This window comes from Chiloscyllium plagiosum, unplaced genomic scaffold, assembly GCF_037043375.1.
Source record: "Chiloscyllium plagiosum isolate Xiang-an unplaced genomic scaffold, Cpla_swu_hap1 HiC_scaffold_2, whole genome shotgun sequence".
In the NCBI taxonomy this organism is placed as follows: Eukaryota; Metazoa; Chordata; class Chondrichthyes; order Orectolobiformes; family Hemiscylliidae; genus Chiloscyllium; species Chiloscyllium plagiosum.
In genome coordinates, this window is record NW_028270140.1 from 156,548,761 (window position 1) to 156,566,447 (window position 17,687).

Sequence of the window (17,687 nt, forward strand, 5' to 3'; positions counted from 1 at the left end):
GAACACAGCAAGGCAGGCAGCATTAGGAGGGAGATAAACACAGCAAGGCAGGCAGCATCAGGAGGGAGAGGAAGACAGCAAGGTAGGCAGCATCAGGAGGGAGAGGAACACAGCAAGGCAGGCAGTATCAGGAGGGAGAGGGACACAGCAAGGCAGGCAGTATCAGGAGGGAGAGGGACACAGCAAGGCAGGCAGCATTCGGAGGGAGAGGAACACAGCAAGGCAGGCAGTATCAGGAGGGAGAGGAAGACAGCAAGGCAGGCAGTATCAGGAGGGAGAGGAACACAGCAAGGCAGGCAGTATCAGGAGGGAGAGGAAGACAGCAAGGCAGGCAGCATTAGGAGGGAGAGGAACACAGCAAGGCAGGCAGCATCAGGAGGGAGAGGGACACAGCAAGGCAGGCAGTATCAGGAGGGAGAGGGACACAGCAAGGCAGGCAGCATTCGGAGGGAGAGGAACACAGCAAGGCAGGCAGTATCAGGAGGGAGAGGAAGACAGCAAGGCAGGCAGCATCAGGAGGGAGAGGAACACAGCAAGGCAGGCAGTATCAGGAGGGAGAGGAAGACAGCAAGGCAGGCAGCATTAGGAGGGAGAGGAACACAGCAAGGCAGGCAGCATCAGGAGGGAGAGGAACACAGCAAGGCAGGCAGTATCAGGAGGGAGAGGGACACAGCAAGGCAGGCAGTATCAGGAGGGAGAGGGACACAGCAAGGCAGGCAGTATCAGGAGGCTGGGAGAACACGGCAAGGCTGGCAGCATCAGGAGGGAGAGGAAGACAGCAAGGCAGGCAGTATCAGGAGGGAGAGGGACACAGCAAGGCAGGCAGTATCAGGAGGGAGATGGACACAGCAAGGCAGGCAGTATCTGGATGGAGAGGGACACAGCAAGGCAGGCAGCATCAGGAGGGAGGGGGACACAGCAAGGCAGGCAGGATCAGTAGGGAGAGGAACACAGCAAGGCAGGCAGCATCAGGAGGGAGAGGAACACAGCAAGGCAGGCAGGATCAGGAAGGAGAGGAAGACAGCAAGGCAGGCAGCATCAGGAGGCTGGGTGAACACAGCAAGGCAGGCAGCATTAGGAAGGAGATAAACACAGCATGGCAGGCCGCATCAGGAGGGAGAGGAAGGCAGCAAACAGGCAGCATCAGGAGGGAGAGGAACACAGCAACCAGGCAGTATCAGGAGGGATAGGGACACAGCAAGGCAGGCAGTATCAGGAGGCTGGGAGAACACGGCAAGACAGGCAGCATCAGGAGGGAGAGGAAGACAGCAAGGCAGGCAGTATCAGGAGGGAGAGGAACACAGCAAGGCAGACAGCATCAGGAGGGAGAGGGACACAGCAAGGCAGGCAGTATCAGGAGCGATAGGGACACAGCAAGACAGGCAGCATTAGGAGGGAGATAAACACAGCAAGACAGGCAGCATCAGGTGGGAGAGGAACACAGCAAGGCAGGCAGCATCAGGAGGGAGAGGAACACAGCAAGGCAGGCAGCATCAGGAGGGAGAGGGACACAGCAAGGCAGGCAGCATCAGGAGGCTGGGGGAACACAGCAAGGCAGGCAGCATCAGGAGGGAGAGGGACACAGCAATGCAGGCAGCATCAGGAGGGAGAGGGACACAGCAAGGCAGGCAGTATCAGGAGGGAGAGGGACACAGCAAGGCAGGCAGCATCAGGAGGGAGAGGGACACAGCAAGGCAGGCAGCATCAGGAGGGAGAGGGACACAGCAAGGCAGGCAGCATCAGGAGGGAGAGGAAGGCAGCAAGGCAGGCAGCATCAGGAGGGAGAGGGAAAACAGCAAGGCAGGCAGTATCAGGAGGGAGAGGGACACAGCAAGGCAGGCAGTATCAGGAGGGAGAGGGACACAGCAAGGCAGGCAGTATCAGGAGGGAGAGGGACACAGCAAGGCAGGCAGCATTAGTGGGGAGAGGAACACAGCAAGGCAGGCAGCATTAGGAGGGAGATAAACACAGCAAGGCAGGCAGCATCAGGAGGGAGAGGAAGACAGCAAGGTAGGCAGCATCAGGAGGGAGAGGAACACAGCAAGGCAGGCAGTATCAGGAGGGAGAGGGACACAGCAAGGCAGGCAGTATCAGGAGGGAGAGGGACACAGCAAGGCAGGCAGCATTCGGAGGGAGAGGAACACAGCAAGGCAGGCAGTATCAGGAGGGAGAGGAAGACAGCAAGGCAGGCAGTATCAGGAGGCTGGGTGAACACAGCAAGGCAGGCAGCATCAGGAGGGAGAGGAACACAGCAAGGCAGGCAGTACCAGGAGGGAGAGGGACACAGCAAGGCAGGCAGCATCAGGAGGGGGAGGACCACGAGGTAAAAATAATGACTGCAGATGCTGGAAACCAGATTCTGGATTAGTGGTGCTGGAAGAGCACAGCAGTTCAGGCAGCATCCAGGGAGCTTCAAAATCGACGTTTCGGGCAAAAGCCCTTCATCAGGAATAAAGGCAGAGAGCCTGAAGCATGGAGAGATAAGCTAGAGGAGGGTGGGGATGGGGAGAAAATAGCATAGAGTACAATTGGTGAGTGGGGGAGGGGATGAAGGTGATAGGTCAGGGAGGAGAGGGTGGAGTGGATTGGTGGAAAAGGAGATAGGCAGGTAGGACAAGTCCGGACAAGTCATGGGGACAGTACTGAGCTGGAAGTTTGGAACCAGGGTGAGGTGGGGGAAGGGGAAATGAGGAAACTGTTGAAGTCCACATTGATGCCCTGGGGTTGAGGCGGAAGATGAGGCATTCTTCCTCCAGGGGTCTGGTGGTGAGGGAGCGGCGGTGAAGGAGGCCCAGGACCTCCATGTCCTCTGCAGAGTGGGAGGGGGAGTTGAAATGTTGGGCCACGGGGCGGTGTGGTTGATTGGTGCGGGTGTCCCGGAGATGTTCCCTAAAGCGCTGTGCTAGGAGGCGCCCAGTCTCCCCAATGTAGAGGAGACCGCATCGGGAGCAACGGATACAATAAATGATATTAGTGGATGTGCAGGTAAAACTTTGATGGATGTGGAAGGCTCCTTTAGGGCCTTGGATGGAGGTGAGGGAGGAGGTGTGGGCACAGGTTTTACAGTTCCTGCGGTGGCAGGGGAAAGTGCCAGGATGGGAGGGTGGGTCGTAGGGGGGCGTGGACCTGACCAGGTAGTCACGGAGGGAACGGTCTTTGCGGAAGGCGGAGAGGGGTGGGGAGGGAAATATATCCCTGGTGGTGGGGTCTGTTTGGAGGTGGCGGAAATGTCGGCGGATGATTTGGTTTATGCGAAGGTTGGTAGGGTGGAAGGTGAGCACCAGGGGCGTTCTGTCCTTGTTGCGGTTGGAGGGGTTGGGTCTGAGAGCGGAGGTGCGGGATGTGGACGAGATGTGTTGGAGGGCATCTTTAACCACGTGGGAAGGGAAATTGCGGTCTCTAAAGAAGGAGGCCATCTGGTGTGTTCTGTGGTGGAACTGCTCCTCCTGGGAGCAGATATGGCGGAGGCGGAGGAATTGGGAATACGGGATGGCATTTTTGCAAGAGATAGGGTGGGAAGAGGTGTAATCCAGGTAGCTGTGGGAGTCGGTGGGTTTGTAAAAAATATCAGTGTCAAGTCGGTCGTCACTGATGGAGATGGAGAAGTCCAGGAAGGGGAGGGAGGTGTCAGAGATGGTCCAGGTAAATCTAAGGTCAGGGTGGAATGTGTTGGTGAAGTTGATGAGGTGGCGCCAATGCAGTCATCAATGTAGCGGAGGAAGAGGTGGGGAGTGGTGCCGGTGTAATTACGGAAGATCAACTGCTCTACGTAGCCAACAAAGAGACAGGCATAGCTGGGGCCCATACGTATGCCCATGGCTACCCCTTTGGTCTGGAGGAAGTGGGAGGATTCAAAGGAGAAATTGTTAAGGGTGAGGACCAGTTCGGCCAAACGAATGAGAGTGTCGGTGGAGGGGTACTGTTGGGAACGTCTGGAGAGGAAAAAACTGAGGGCTTGGAGGCCCTAGTCATGGCGGGTGGAGGCGTAGAGGGATTGGATATCCATGGTGAAGATCAGGCATTGGGGCCGGGGAAACGGAAGTCTTAGAGGAGGTGGAGGGCGTGGGTGGTGTCTCGAACGTATGTGGGGAGTTCCTGGACTAGGGGGGATAGGACAGTGTCGAGGTAGGTAGAGATGAGTTCAGTGGGGCAGGAGCATGCTGAGACAATGGGTCGGCCAGGGTGGTCAGGCTTGTGGATCTTGGGAAGGAGGTAGAACTGGGCAGTGCGGGGTTCCCAGACTATGAGGTTGGAAGCTGTGGGTGGGAGATCTCCTGAGGTGATGAGGTTCTGTATGGTCTGGGAGATGATGGTTTGGTCATGGGGGGTGGGGTCATGGTTGAGGGGGCAGTAGAAAGAGATGTCCTCGAGTTGGCGTTTGGCTTCAGCGATGTAGAGGTCAGTGCGCCAGACTACCACTGCGCCCCCTTTGTCCGCTGGCTTGATGGTGAGGTCAGGATTGGAGCAGAGGGATTGGAGGGCTGCGCGTTGTGAGGGTGAGAGGTTAGAGTGGGGGAGGGGGGTCGACAGGTTGAGGCGGTTAATGTCCCGGCGGCAGTTGGAAATGAAGAGGTCGAGGGCAGGTAATAGGCCAGCACGGGGTGTCCAGGTGGATGCAGTGTGTTGGAGGTGGGCGAAGGGGTCCTCGGAAGATGGGCGGGAATCCTGATTGTGAAAGTAAGCTCGGATGCGGAGGCGACGGAAGAATTGTTCGATGTCACGGCGTGTATTAAATTCATTGATGCGTGGACGGAGGGGGACAAAGGTGAGTCCTTTGCTGAGGACTGATCGTTCGTCCTCAGTGAGGGGGAGGTCTGGGGGGATGGTGAAAACTCGGCAGGGCTGGAAGCTGGGAGCTGGTGTGGGTATAGAGCTGGGAGTGGGGTCGGAGCCAGTACCTGGAGTGGGTGTGGTGGTGGGGGGAATGGGGGTGGAGTCATGAGCAGGGGTAGTGTTCAGCATCAGGAGGGAGAGGGAACACAGCAAGGCAGGCAGCAGCAGGAGGAGGGATTGCGTTGATGCTGCCTGCATTGCTGTGTTCTTCCAGCCTCCTGCCTCTATCTAGCATTGCTACATAGCCAGGCTTTACTGACCAGCCCTAATTGTACTTGGTGTTTTCTTGGTAACTGATACTTTGGGTCAGGAGTCACATATGGGTCTGATTGGATAGGGACTTGAAATTTCCTCCCTAGTGGGTCATAGGACAAACAGCATACCATTCAGTTCCTTGAGCAGCACCTGCTCTCTTAGCAGCCCAGTTTCAATTCTACCATCGAACTGTCTGTGTGAAGTTTGCACATTCTCCTCATGGATGTGTAGCTTTACTTCAGGTGCTCTGCTTTCCTCCCATCGTCGGTGTGCAGGTTAGGTGGGTTGGCCATGGGAAATGTGGTGGTACAGGGATAAGATAAGGGCCTGGTTTGGGTGGACTGCTCTTCGGGGGATTGGTGCAAATGGGTAATGGCTGAATGGCCTCTTTCTGCATGGCAGGGGGTTCTATGATTCAAACACTCTACCCCAGAAGACTATGGAGATAGTCTTTGAGTATGGTTAAAGATTTGATTAACTGTGGTGTACAGGATTATGAGATGAGCAAAAAGGCATTGAATTGTTCAATCAGCTGTGATTATACCCTTATCATGACGTCTGTCATTCTATGAAATCCGGGGTAAGCTGTAAAATTGACTCAACTTTTTCATCCACATGGGGAAGCTTTGAAGAATTTCTGACCAGAACTTCAGCTAACCAGATGCATTTGGTGAAATGTTTCTTACACAGATTATTTTATTCCATTGCAGGAAAGAGAGAAAAGCCTGAAAAAGGAGTGAGGCCCCTCATCACATAACTTCACCCTCTGCAATGTTTTGCAATAATTCTGCAATTTGAAAATGAGTTTTTAAATCACAGGTTATTTTACATTGATGTGTAGGTTAGGAAAATGCAAAATTGAATAATATTAAAATCTTTATTAATCAACATTGTTCAAAATAATTGAATCTTGTGGCTTTATTCTCAATTTCCCTGTATCTCACATATATAGAGAGAGAAAACAGGCTCTGATGAAGGAATTTGAGCAGTTAGGGGCTAAATGAGAAAGCAGAACCAAAAATACACAATCTCCCGATTATTATGTGAGCCACAAGCTAATTGATAACGCAATTAAAGAGGTAAGCAAATGGCTCAAAGATTGATGTGGGAGAAAATGTGTTTGAATTCATGGGACATTGACACCAAGGCTAGGGAAGGAGATAGCTGTTCCAATGGGATGGGCTCCACCTGATCACGCTGGGATCAGAGTCCTGGTGAATTGCATAACTGACACTGTTAGGGCTTTAAACCAAATAGTGGAGGGGTGGGTTTCATTGCATAGAAAATTATAAAATCAAAGATAAAGGAGAAGGTGGATTGCAGGTTAGTGATTGGACAACTACTATCAAGAAAATAAAAGGGACAAAATGTTTGAAAGTCATATTGTACCATGGAACGATAAGAGTTAGGGCAACTCAATAATAAAACAATAGAGTCATAGAGATGTACAGCACGGAAACAGACCTTTGTGTTCAACCCGTCCATGCCGACCAGATATCCCAATCCAATCTAGTCCCACCTGCCAGCACCCGGCCCATATCCCTCCACACCCTTCCTATTCATATACCCGTCCAGATGCCTCTTAAATGTTGCAATTGTACCAGTTTCCTCCACTTCCTCTGGTAGCTCACTCCATACACGTACCACCCTCAGTGTGAAAATGTTGTCCCTTAGCTGTCTTTTATCTTTCCCGCAAGAGGATTGTAATCCGTGTACACAACCGTCTCTGACACATTGTTCTGACATGCCCATTAAAATGTAAGGCCATACCAAACTCAATAGTTCCTTTTCAATTGTGGAGTATTTCCTTTGGTGGATGTGGAGTTTCTTTGAAAAGTAACCACCTGGCAGTTCAATCCCATCCTCATCTTCCTGGAGTACAGCTCCAATCCGATGTCACTCGCATCGATAGTGACTTTAAAAGGTTTTGAAAAGTTTGGTGTAAGTAAAACTGGTTTGGTGGTTAATATTGATTTCAAATGGTCGAATGCCTCCTGACGTAGTTCTGTCCACCGAAACTTTGTGTTCTTCTTCAGCAAATCGGTTAACAGTGCCACCACACTGCTGAGGTTTGGAACAAACTTCCGATAGAATCCGCTGAGTCCAAAGAATTGAAGCACCTCTTTCTTAGAGTTTGGTTGTGGAAATTCCTCAATAGCCTTCGTCTTTGTGTTCCGAGGGGTCAACCTTCCTTGACCAATGTTATGTCCCAAGAACATCACCTCTGCTTTTGCGAATCCCATTTGGTTTAAGTTTATTACCAGTTTTGCTTCTCGTAATCGTTCAAAGAGCTCTGCTGCTGTTCCATGTGATCTTTCCAGGACTTATGTATTTGGAAAGGAAAGGACTGATTAGGGATAGTCAACATGGCTTTGTGCGTGGGAAATCATGTCTCACAAACTTGATTGAGTTTTTTGAAGAAGTAACAAAGAAGATTGATGAGGGCAGAGCAGTCAATGTGATCTATATGGACTTCATAGAACATAGAAGTATACAGCTCAGTACAGGCCCTTTGGCCCTCAATGTTGCGCCGATCCAAGCCCACCTAACCTACACTAGCCCACTATCCTCCATATGCCTATCCAATGCCCGCTTAAATGCCCATAAAGAGGGAGAGTCCACCACTGCTACTGGCAGGGCATTCCATGAACTCACGACTCGCTGAGTAAAGAACCTACCCCTAACATCTGTCCTATACCTACCCCCCCTTAATTTAAAGCTATGCCCCCTTGTAATAGCTGACTCCATACATGGAAAAAGGTTCTCACTGTCGACCCTATCTAAACCCCTAATCATCTTGTACACCTCTATCAAGTCACCCCTAAACCTTCTTTTCTCCAATGAAAACAGCCCCAAGTGCCTCAGCCTTTCCTCATACGATCTTCCTACCATACCAGGCAACATCCTGGTAAACCTCCTCTGCACCCGTTCCAGTGCCTCCACATCCTTCCTCTAGTATGGCGACCAAAACTGCACACAATACTCCAGATGCGGCCACACCAGAGTCTTATACAACTGCAACATGATCTCAGAGCTCCGGAACTCAATTCCTCTACCAATAAAAGCCAGTACGCCATATGCCTTCTTCACCGCACTATTTACCTGGGTGGCAACTTTCAGAGATCTGTGTACATGGACACCAAGATCCCCCTGCTCATCCACACTACCGACCATTAGCCCAGTACCCCGTCTTTTTGTTACTCTTACCAAAGTGAATCACCTCACATTTACCTACATTGAACTCCATTTGCCACCTTTCTGCCCAGCTCTGCAACTTATCTATATCCTGCTGTAACCTGACACATCCTTCCTCACTGTCAACATCTCCACCGACTTTCGTATCATCCACAAACTTGCTCACCCAACCTTCTAGCCCCTCCTCCAGGTCATTTATAAAAATGACAAACAGCAATGGTCCCAAAACAGATCCTTGCGGAACACCGCTAGTAACTGCACTCCAAGATGAACCTTTACCATCAACTACTACCCTCTGTCTTCTTCCAGCCAGTCAATTCCTAATCCAAACCTCCAACTCACCCTCAATGCCATACCTCCGTATTTTTTGCAGTAGTCTACCATGGGGAACCTTATCAAACGCCTTACTAAAATCCAAATACACCACATCTACCGCTTTCCCCTCGTTCACCTCCTTAGTCACCTTCTCAAAGAATTCAATAAGGTTTGTGAGGCACGACCTGCCCTTCACAAAACCATGCTGACTATCCTTGATCACATTATTCCTATCCAGATGTTCATAAATCCTTTCCCTTACAATTCTCTCTAAGACTTTGCCCACAACAGAAGTGAGACTCACTGGCCTATAGTTACTAGGGTTATCCCTACTCCCCTTCTTGAACAAGGGAACCACATTTGCTATCCTCCAGTCTTCTGGCACTATTCCTGTAGACAACGAGGACATAAAAATCAAGGCCAATGGCTCTGCAATCTCCTCCCTTGCTTCCCAGAGAATCCTAGGATAAATGCCATCAGGCCCAGGGGACTTATCTATTTTCACCCTTTCCAGAATTTCCAACACCTCTTCCCTACATACCTCAAAGCCATCCATTTTAATTCATTGTGACTCAATATTCAATTCGGCAACAATGTCCTGTTCCTGAGTGAATACTGACGAAAAGTATTCATTCAATGTCTCCCCAATCTCTTCAGCCTCCACACGCAACTTCCCATTACTATCCTTGACTGGACCTATTCCTACCCTAGTCGTTCTTTTATTGCTGACATACCTATAGACTTCAGTCAGGCTTTCGACAAGGTTCCCCATGGGAGACTGATTAGCAAGGTTAGATCTCATGGAATACAGGGAGAACTAGCCATTTGGATACAGAACTGGCTCAAAGGTAGAAGACAGAGGGTGGTGGTGGAGGGTTGTTTTTCAGACTGGAGGCCTGTGACCAGTAGAGTGCCACAAGGATCGGTGCTGGGCCCTCTAATTTTTGTCATTTACATTAATGATTTGAATGCGTGCATAAGAGGTACAGTTAGTAAGTTTGCAGATGACACCAAAATTGGAGGTGTAGTGGACAGTGAAGAAAGTTACCTCAGATTACAACAGGATCTCGACCAGATGGGCCAATGGGCTGAGAAGAGGCAGATGGAGGTTAATTTAGATAAATGCGAGGTGTTGCATTTTGGGAAAGCAAATCTTAGCAGGACTTATACACTTAATGGTAAAGTCCTAAGGGAGTGTTGCTGAACAAAGAGACCTTGGAGTGCAGGTTCATAGCTCCCTGAAAGTGGAATCACAGGTAGATAGGATAGTGAAGAAGGCATTTGGTATGCTTTCCTTTATTGGTCAGAGTATTGAGTACAGGAGTTGGGAGGTCATGTTGTGGCTGTACAGGACATTGGTTAGGCCACTTTTGGAATATTGTGTGCAATTCTGGTCTCCTTCCTATCGGAAAGATGTTGTGAAACTTGAAAATTTCAGAAAAGATTTACAAGGATGTTGCCAGGGTTGGAGGGTTTGAGCTATAGGGAGAGGCTGAACAGGCTGGTGCTGTTTTCCCTGGAGCATCAGAGGCTGAGGGGTGACCTTATAGAGGTTCATAAAATCATGAGGGGCATGGATACGATAAGTAGACACAGTCTCTTCTCTAAGGTGAGGGAGTCCAGAACTAGAGGGGCATAGGTTTAGGGTGAGAGGGGAAAGATATAAAAGAGACCTAAGGGGCAACTTTTTCAAGCAGGGTGTGGTACGTGTATAGAATGAGCTGCCAGAGGATGTGGCGGAGGCTGGTAAAATTGCAACATTTAAGAGGCATTCGGATGGGTATATGAATAGGAAGGGTTTGGAGGGATATGGGCCGGGTGCTGGCAGGTGGGACTAGGTTGGGTTGGGATATCTGGTCGGCATGGGCGGGTTGGACTGAAGGGTCTGTTTCTATGCTGTACATTTCTGAGTCGATGACTGGAACCTCCTTAGTGCAGATGGTTTGGATAAAGCCGTTCTGTCAGGTGTGTTCAGGAGGGTTTCCTTACTCAGTATGTAGACAGACCGACAAAGGGAGAGGCCATTTTGGATTTGATACTCGGCAATGAGCGAGGACAGGTGTCAGATCTCGTGGTGGGAGAACAGTTTGGTGACAGTGATCACAACTGCCTCACATTTACCACAGCTTTGAAGAGAGAAAGGTGCAGTTACCAAGGGCAGATATTTAATTGGGGAAAAGGAAATTATGACACTATCAGACAGGAGTTGGAAAGTACAGGCTGGGAGCAATTGTTCCACAGAAAGGGCACAGCAGTCATGTGGAGACTATTTAAGGAGCAGTTGTTGCGGGTGATGCAAGAATTTGTCCCTCTGTGACAGGTAAGAAGGGGTAAGATTAAGGAACTTTGGATGACGAGAACAGAGGAACTTCTTGTCAAAAAGAGGACCAGTGGGGTTCTGTCCTGGTCCTCACCTACCACCCCACCAACCTCCATATACATCGTATCATCCGTCGTCATTTCCGCCACCTCCAAACGGACCCCACCACCAGGGATATATTTCCCTCCCCTCCCCTATCAGCGTTCCGAAAAGACCACTCCCTCCGTGACTCCCTCGTCAGGTCCACACCCCCCACCAACCCAGCCTCCACTCCCGGCACCTTCCCCTGCAACCGCAAGAAATGCAAAACTTGCACCCACACATCCCCCCCTTACCTCCCTCCAAGGCCCCAAGGGATACTTCCATATCCGCCACAAATTTACCTGCACCTCCACACACATCATTTATTGCATCCGCTGCACCCGATGTGGCCTCCTCTATATTGGGGAGACAGGCCACCTACTTGTGGAACGTTTCAGAGAACACCTCTGGGACACCCCCACCAACCAACCCAACCACCCCGTGGCTCAACACTTCAATTCCCCTCCCACTCCACCAAGGACATGCAGGTCCTTGGACTCCTCCATCGCCAGACCATAGCAACACGACGGTTGGAGGAAGAGCGCCTCATCTTCCACCTAGGAACCCTCCAACTACAAGTGATGAACTCAGATTTCTCCAGTTTCCTCATTTCCCCTCCCCCCACCTTGTCTCAGTCAAATCCCTCGAACTCAGCACCACCTTCCTAACCTGCGATTTTCTTCCTGACCTCTCCGCCCCCACCCCACTCCGGCCTATCACCCTCACCTTGACCTCCCTCCACCTATAGCATTTCCAACGCCCCTTCCCCAAGTCCCTCCTCCCTACCTTTTATCTTATCCTGCTTGGCACACCCTCCTCATTCCTGAAGAAGGGCTTGTGCCCGAAACATTGATTCTCCTGTTCCTTAGATGCTGCCTGACCTGCTGCACTTTTCCAGCAACACATTTTCAGCTCTTATCTCCAGCATCTGCAGTCCTCACTTTCTCCACGAAGTCCCCAGAGCTAGACCAGATTTATCCAAGTCTGCTCCGTGAAGCGAAAAAGGAGGTTGCTAAGGTGCTGGCGAAGATCTTTGCCTCCTCACTCTCCGCGGAAGTCCTACCAGAGGATTGGAGAGAGGTGAGTGTTGTTCCTCTTTTCAAGAAGGGTAATAGGGAAATCCCTGGTCAGTCTTGTATCTCTGGTCAGCAAAGTGTTGGAAAGAATTCTGAGGGATAGGATTTATGACTATTTGGCAAAGCATAGTGTGATTATAGGCAGTCAGCATGGCTTTGTAAGGGGTAGGTCATGCCTCACAAGTCTTATTGAGTTCTTTGAGGAGGTATCAAGACAGGTTGATGAAGGTCGAGCAATGGATGTGGTGTGTATGGATTTCAGCAAGGCATTTGATAGGGTTCCCCACGGTAGGCTCATTCATAAAGTCAGGAAGTATGGGATACAGGGAGATTTGGCTATCTGGATTCAGAATTGGTTGGCTGACAGAAGGCAGAGAGTGGTTGTAGATGGAAAGTATTCTGTCCGGAGGAGTGTTGAGTGGCGTCCCGCAGGGCTCTGTTCTTGGGCCTCTGCTCTTTGTAGTTTTTATTAATGACTTGGATGAGGAGGTTGAGGAGTGGGTTATTCATTTTCAGATGACACTAACGTTGGAGGTGCTGTCAATAGTTTTGAGGGCTATTGCAGGCTGCAGTGCGACATAGACAGGATGCAGAGCTGGGCTGAGAAATGGCAGATGGAGTTCAACCTGGATAAATGTGAAGTGATGCATTTTGGAAGATTGAACTCGAATGCTGAATATAGGATTAAAGGCTTGATTCTTGGCAGGGTGGAGGAACAGAGGGATCTGGGTGTGCAAGTACATAGATCCCTTAAAGTTGCCACCCAAGTGGATAGGGTTGTTAAGAAAGCATATGGTGTTTTGGCTTTCATTAACGGGGGGATCGAGTTTAAGAGCCGTGAGGTTTTGCTGCAGCTCTACAAGTCCCTGGTGAGACCACACTTGGAATATTGTGTTCAGTTCTGGTCGCCCTACTATAGGAAAGATACAGAGGCTTTGGAGAGGGTGCAAAGAAGGTTTACCAGGATACTGCCTGGACTGGAGGGCTTGTCTCATGAAGAAAGGTTGAATAAGCTCGGAGTTTTCTCTCTGGAGGAAGAGAGAAGACCTGATTGAGGTATACAAGATAATGAGTGGAATAGACAGAGTCAATAGTCAGAGACGTTTCCCCAGGGTAGGATTGACTGGTACGAGGAGTCATAAGTTTGAAGATATTAGGAGGAAGGGAGAAAGGAGACATCAGAGGTAGGTTCTTTACGCAGAGAGTTGTGAATGCATGGAGTGTGTTGCCAGCGGTGGTGGTGGAAGCAGAGTCATTGGGGACATTTAAGTGACTGCTGGACATTCACATGGATAGCAGTGAGTTGAGGGGTGCGTAGGTTAAATTATTATATCTTACATTAGGATTAAACCTCAGCAAACATTGTGGGCTGAAGGGCCAGTTCTGTGCTGTATTTTTCTATGCTGTGTACAATTGTGTAATTTGTATTGCTCATGTAGCACCCTTGGTCTTGGAGGAACACTGACTTGTTTTTACTGTATCAGTTGTATATGGTAGAAATTATAAATAAAAACCACTCTAACCTAAACCCACGTATCCCAGAAATTCCAGAGAGATTGATTGATTGATCTTCAGTTACGTAACTGCACGTCATCAGTTCAGTCAGTTTCAATAGACAATAGGTGCAGGAGTAGGCCATTCGGCCCTTCGAGCCAGCACCACCATTCATTATGACCATGGCTGGTCATCCTCAATCAGTATCCTGTTCCTGCCTTATCTCCATAACCCTTGATTTCACTATCCTTAAGAGCTGTATCCAACTCTTTCTTAAATGAATCCAGAGACTGGGCCTCCACTGCCCTCTGGGGCAGAGCATTCCACACAGCCACCACTCTCTGGGTGAAGACGTTTCTCCTCATCTCTGTCCTAAATGGCCTACCCTGTATTTTTAAGCTGTGTCCTCTGGTTCGGGACTCACCCATCAGCGGAAACATGTTTCCTGCCTCCAGAGTGTACAATCCTTTAATAATCTTATATGTCTCAATCAGATCCCCTCTCAGTCTTCTAAACTCAAGGGTATACAAGCCCAGTCGCTCCAATCTTTCAGGGTAAGGTAGTCCCACCATTCCGGGAATTGACCTCATGAAACAACTCAATAGCCAGAATGTCTTTCCTCAAATTTGGAGACCAAAACTGTGCACAATATTCCAGGTGCGGTCTCACCAGGGCCCTGTACAGTTGCAGAAGGACCTCTTTGCTTCTATACTCAATTCCTCTTGTTATGAAGGCCAGCATGCTATTAGCCTTCTTCACTACCTGCTGTACCTGCATGCTTGCCTTCATTGACTGGTGTACAAGAACACCCAGATCTCTCTGTACTGCTCCTTTACCTAACTTGACTCCATTTAGGTAGTAATCTGCCTTCCTGTTCTTGCCACCAAAGTGGATAACCACACATTTATCCACATTAAACTGCATCTGCCATGCATCTGACCACTCACCTAGCCTGTGCAGGTCACCCTGTAATCTCCTAACATCCTCCTCACATTTCACCCTGCCACCCAGCTTAGTATCATCAGCAAATTTGCTGGTATTACTTTTAATACCTTCATCTATATCATTAATGTACATTGTAAAAAGCTGCGATCCCAGTTCTGATCCCTGCGGTACCCCACTGGTCACTGCCTGCCATTCCGAAAGGGAGCCGTTTATCACTACTTTGTTTCCTGTCAGCCAACCAACTTTCAATCCAAGTTAGTACTTTGCCCCCAATGCGCCCTAATTTTGCTCACTAACCTCCTATGTGGGACTTTATCAAAGGCTTTCTGAAAGTCCAGGTATACTACATCTACTGGGTCTCCCTTGTACATCCTCAAAAAATTCCAGAAGATTAGTCAAGCATGATTTCCCCTTCATAAATCCATGCTGACTCTGACCTATCCTGTTACTACTATCAAGATGTGTCGTAATTTCATCCTTTATAATAGACTCCAGCATCTTTCCCACCACTGAGGTCAGACTAACTGGTCTATAATTTCCTGCTTTCTCTCTCCCACCTTTCTTAAAAGTAGGACAACATTAGCCACCCTCCAATCCGCAGGAACTGATCCTGAATCTATCAAACTCTGGAAAATAATCACCAACGCATCCACGATTTCTAGAGCCACCTCCTTCAGTACCCTGGGGTGTAGACCATCAGGCCCCGGGGACTTATCAGCCTTCAGACCTAACAGTCTCTCCAACACCATTTCCTGTCTAATATAAATTCCCTTCAGTTCAGTCCTTCAGCCACTATTACATCTGGGAGATTGCTCGTGTCTTCCCCAGTGAACACAGATCTGAAGTACCAATTCAACTCTTCTGCCATTTCTTTGTTCCTCGTAATAAATTCACCCGTTTGTCTTCAAGGGCCTAATTTTAGTCTTAGCCATTTTTTTTCTTTTCACATACCTAAAAAAGCCTTTACTGTCCTCCTTTATATTTTTGGTCAGTTTACTTCGTGCCTTATTTTTTCTTTGCGTATTTCCTTCTTAGTAATCCTCTGTTGTTCTTTAAAAGCTTCCCAGTCCTCCGATTTCCCACTCACCTTTGCTATGTTATACTTTTTCCCTTTTGTCTTTATATGGTCCTTAACTTCCCTCGTCAGCCACGGCCACCCCTGCCTCCCCTTAGGATTCAAAGTTTGGGAGAAGATTTGTAGCTCGGGTGCTCTTTGTTGTGGTTCTGTTCGCTGAGCTGGGAATTTGTGTTGCAGACGTTTCGTCCCCTGTCTCGGTGACATCCTCAGTGCTTGGGAGCCTCCTGTGAAGCGCTTCTGTGATGTTTCCTCTGGCATTTATAGTGGTTTGTCTCTGCCGTTTCCAGTTGTCAGTTCCAGCTTCCGCTGCAGTGATTGGTATATTGGGTCCAGGTCGATGTGTTTGTTGATAGAATCTGTGGATGAGTGCCATGCCTTTAGGAATTCCCTGGCTGTTCTCGATTTGGCTTGCCCTATAATAGTAGTGTTGTCCCAGTCGAACTCATGTTGCTTGTTGTCTGCGTGTGTGGCTACTAAGGATAGCTGGTCGTGTCGTTTCGTGGCTAGTTGGTGTTCTTGGATATGGATCGTTAGCTGTCTTCCTGTTTGTCCTATGTAGTGTTTTGTGCAGTCCTTGCATGGGATTTTGTACACTACGTTATTTTTGCTCATGTTGGGTATCGGGTCCTTCGTTCTGGTGAGTTGTTGTCTGAGTATGGCTGTTGGTTTGCGTGCTGTTATAAGTCCTAGTGGTCGCAGTAGTCTGGCTGTCAGTTCGGAAATGCTCCTGATGTATGGTAGTGTGGCTAGTCCTTTGGGTTGTGGCATGTCCTCGTTCCGTGGTCTTTTCCTTAGGCATCTGTTGATGAAGTTGCGCGGGTATCCGTTTTTGGCGAATACCTTGTATAGGTGTTCCTCTTCTTTTTGCAGTTCTGGTGTACTGCAGTGTGTTGTGGCCCTTTTGAACAGTGTCTTGATGCAACTTCATTTGTGTGTGTTGGGTGGTTGCTTTCGTAGTTCAGGACTTGGTCTGTGTGTGTGGCTTTCCTGTAAACCTTTGTAGTGAATTCTCCGTTTGGTGTTATCTGAACCATCACGTCTAGGAATGAGAGTTGGCTATCCTTTTCTTCCTCTCTCGTGAATCGGATTCCTGTGAGTGTGGCGTTGATGATCCGGTGTGTGTTCTCTATTTCTGTGTTTTTAATGATTACAAAGGTGTCATCCACATATCTGACCCAGAGTTTGGGTTGAATTTGCGGTAAGACAGGGCGGCACGGTGGCACAGTGGTTAGCACTGTTGCCTCACAGCGCCAGAGACCCGGGTTCAATTCCTGCCTCAGGCGACTGACTGAGTTTGCATGTTCTCCCCGTGTCTGCGTGGGTTTCCTCCGGGTGCTCCGGTTTCCTCCCACAGTCCAAAGATGTGCAGGGTCAGGTGAATTGACCATGCTAAATTGCCCATAGTATTAGGTAAGGGGTAAATGTAGGGGTATGGGTGGGTTGCGCTTCGGCGGGGCGGTGTGGACTTGTTGGGCCGAAGGGCCTGTTTCCACACTGTAAGTAATCTAATCTAATCTAATCTAAAAAAAAACTGTTTGTTCTAATCTTTGCATTCCCGCTTCTGCTATGAGTCCAGAGATGGGTGAGCCCATGGGTGTGCTGTTGATTTGTTCATATATTTGGTTGTTGAATGTGAAGTGTGTTGTGAGATACAGATCCAGTAGTTTGAGTATGCAGTCTTTGTTGATAGGTTCCCCGTCTTGTTGTCTGTTCTGTATGTCCAGCAGGTTGGCTATTGTTTCTCTGGCTAGGGTTTTGTCGATAGAGGTGAACAGTGCCATTATATCGAATGAGACCATAGTTTCTTCCTTGTCAATGTGTATATTTCTGATGATGTCCAAGAATTCCTGTGTTGATTGTATAGAGTGTCTGGATCCGCTGATCAGGTGTTTCAGTTTCTGCTGTAATTCTTTAGCCAGTTTGTGTGATGGTGTCCCTGGTAGTGATACTATGGGTCTGAGTGGGATGTCTGGTTTGTGCACTTTAGGTAGTCCATAGAATCTGGGGGTGTTGTTGCTTTCAGGTTTCATTCTTTGTAGGTCAAACCTGGTTATCTGTCCGTTTTTTTTGTAGGTTCCTCAGTGTGTTGTTTATC

General features: G+C 49.0%; 1 protein-coding gene across 2 annotated transcripts in view; it reads left to right on the forward strand.

Annotated features, from left to right (window-relative positions):
• The window catches only part of LOC148152030 (microtubule-actin cross-linking factor 1, isoforms 6/7-like), an 86,928-nt gene that overhangs the window by 39,676 nt on the left and 29,565 nt on the right, over nt 1–17,687 (forward strand). Inside the window, exon 8 of one of the 2 annotated variants that reach the window (XM_087993853.1) lies at nt 5,799–6,174. The exons of the other annotated variant lie outside the window; for it this stretch is intronic. Coding sequence (XP_087849979.1) covers nt 5,799–5,828 — 30 coding nt within the window. The 3' untranslated portion in view covers nt 5,829–6,174. Of the gene's footprint in view, nt 1–5,798; nt 6,175–17,687 lie in introns of those variants that run through there. 2 annotated transcript variants of the gene reach the window in all.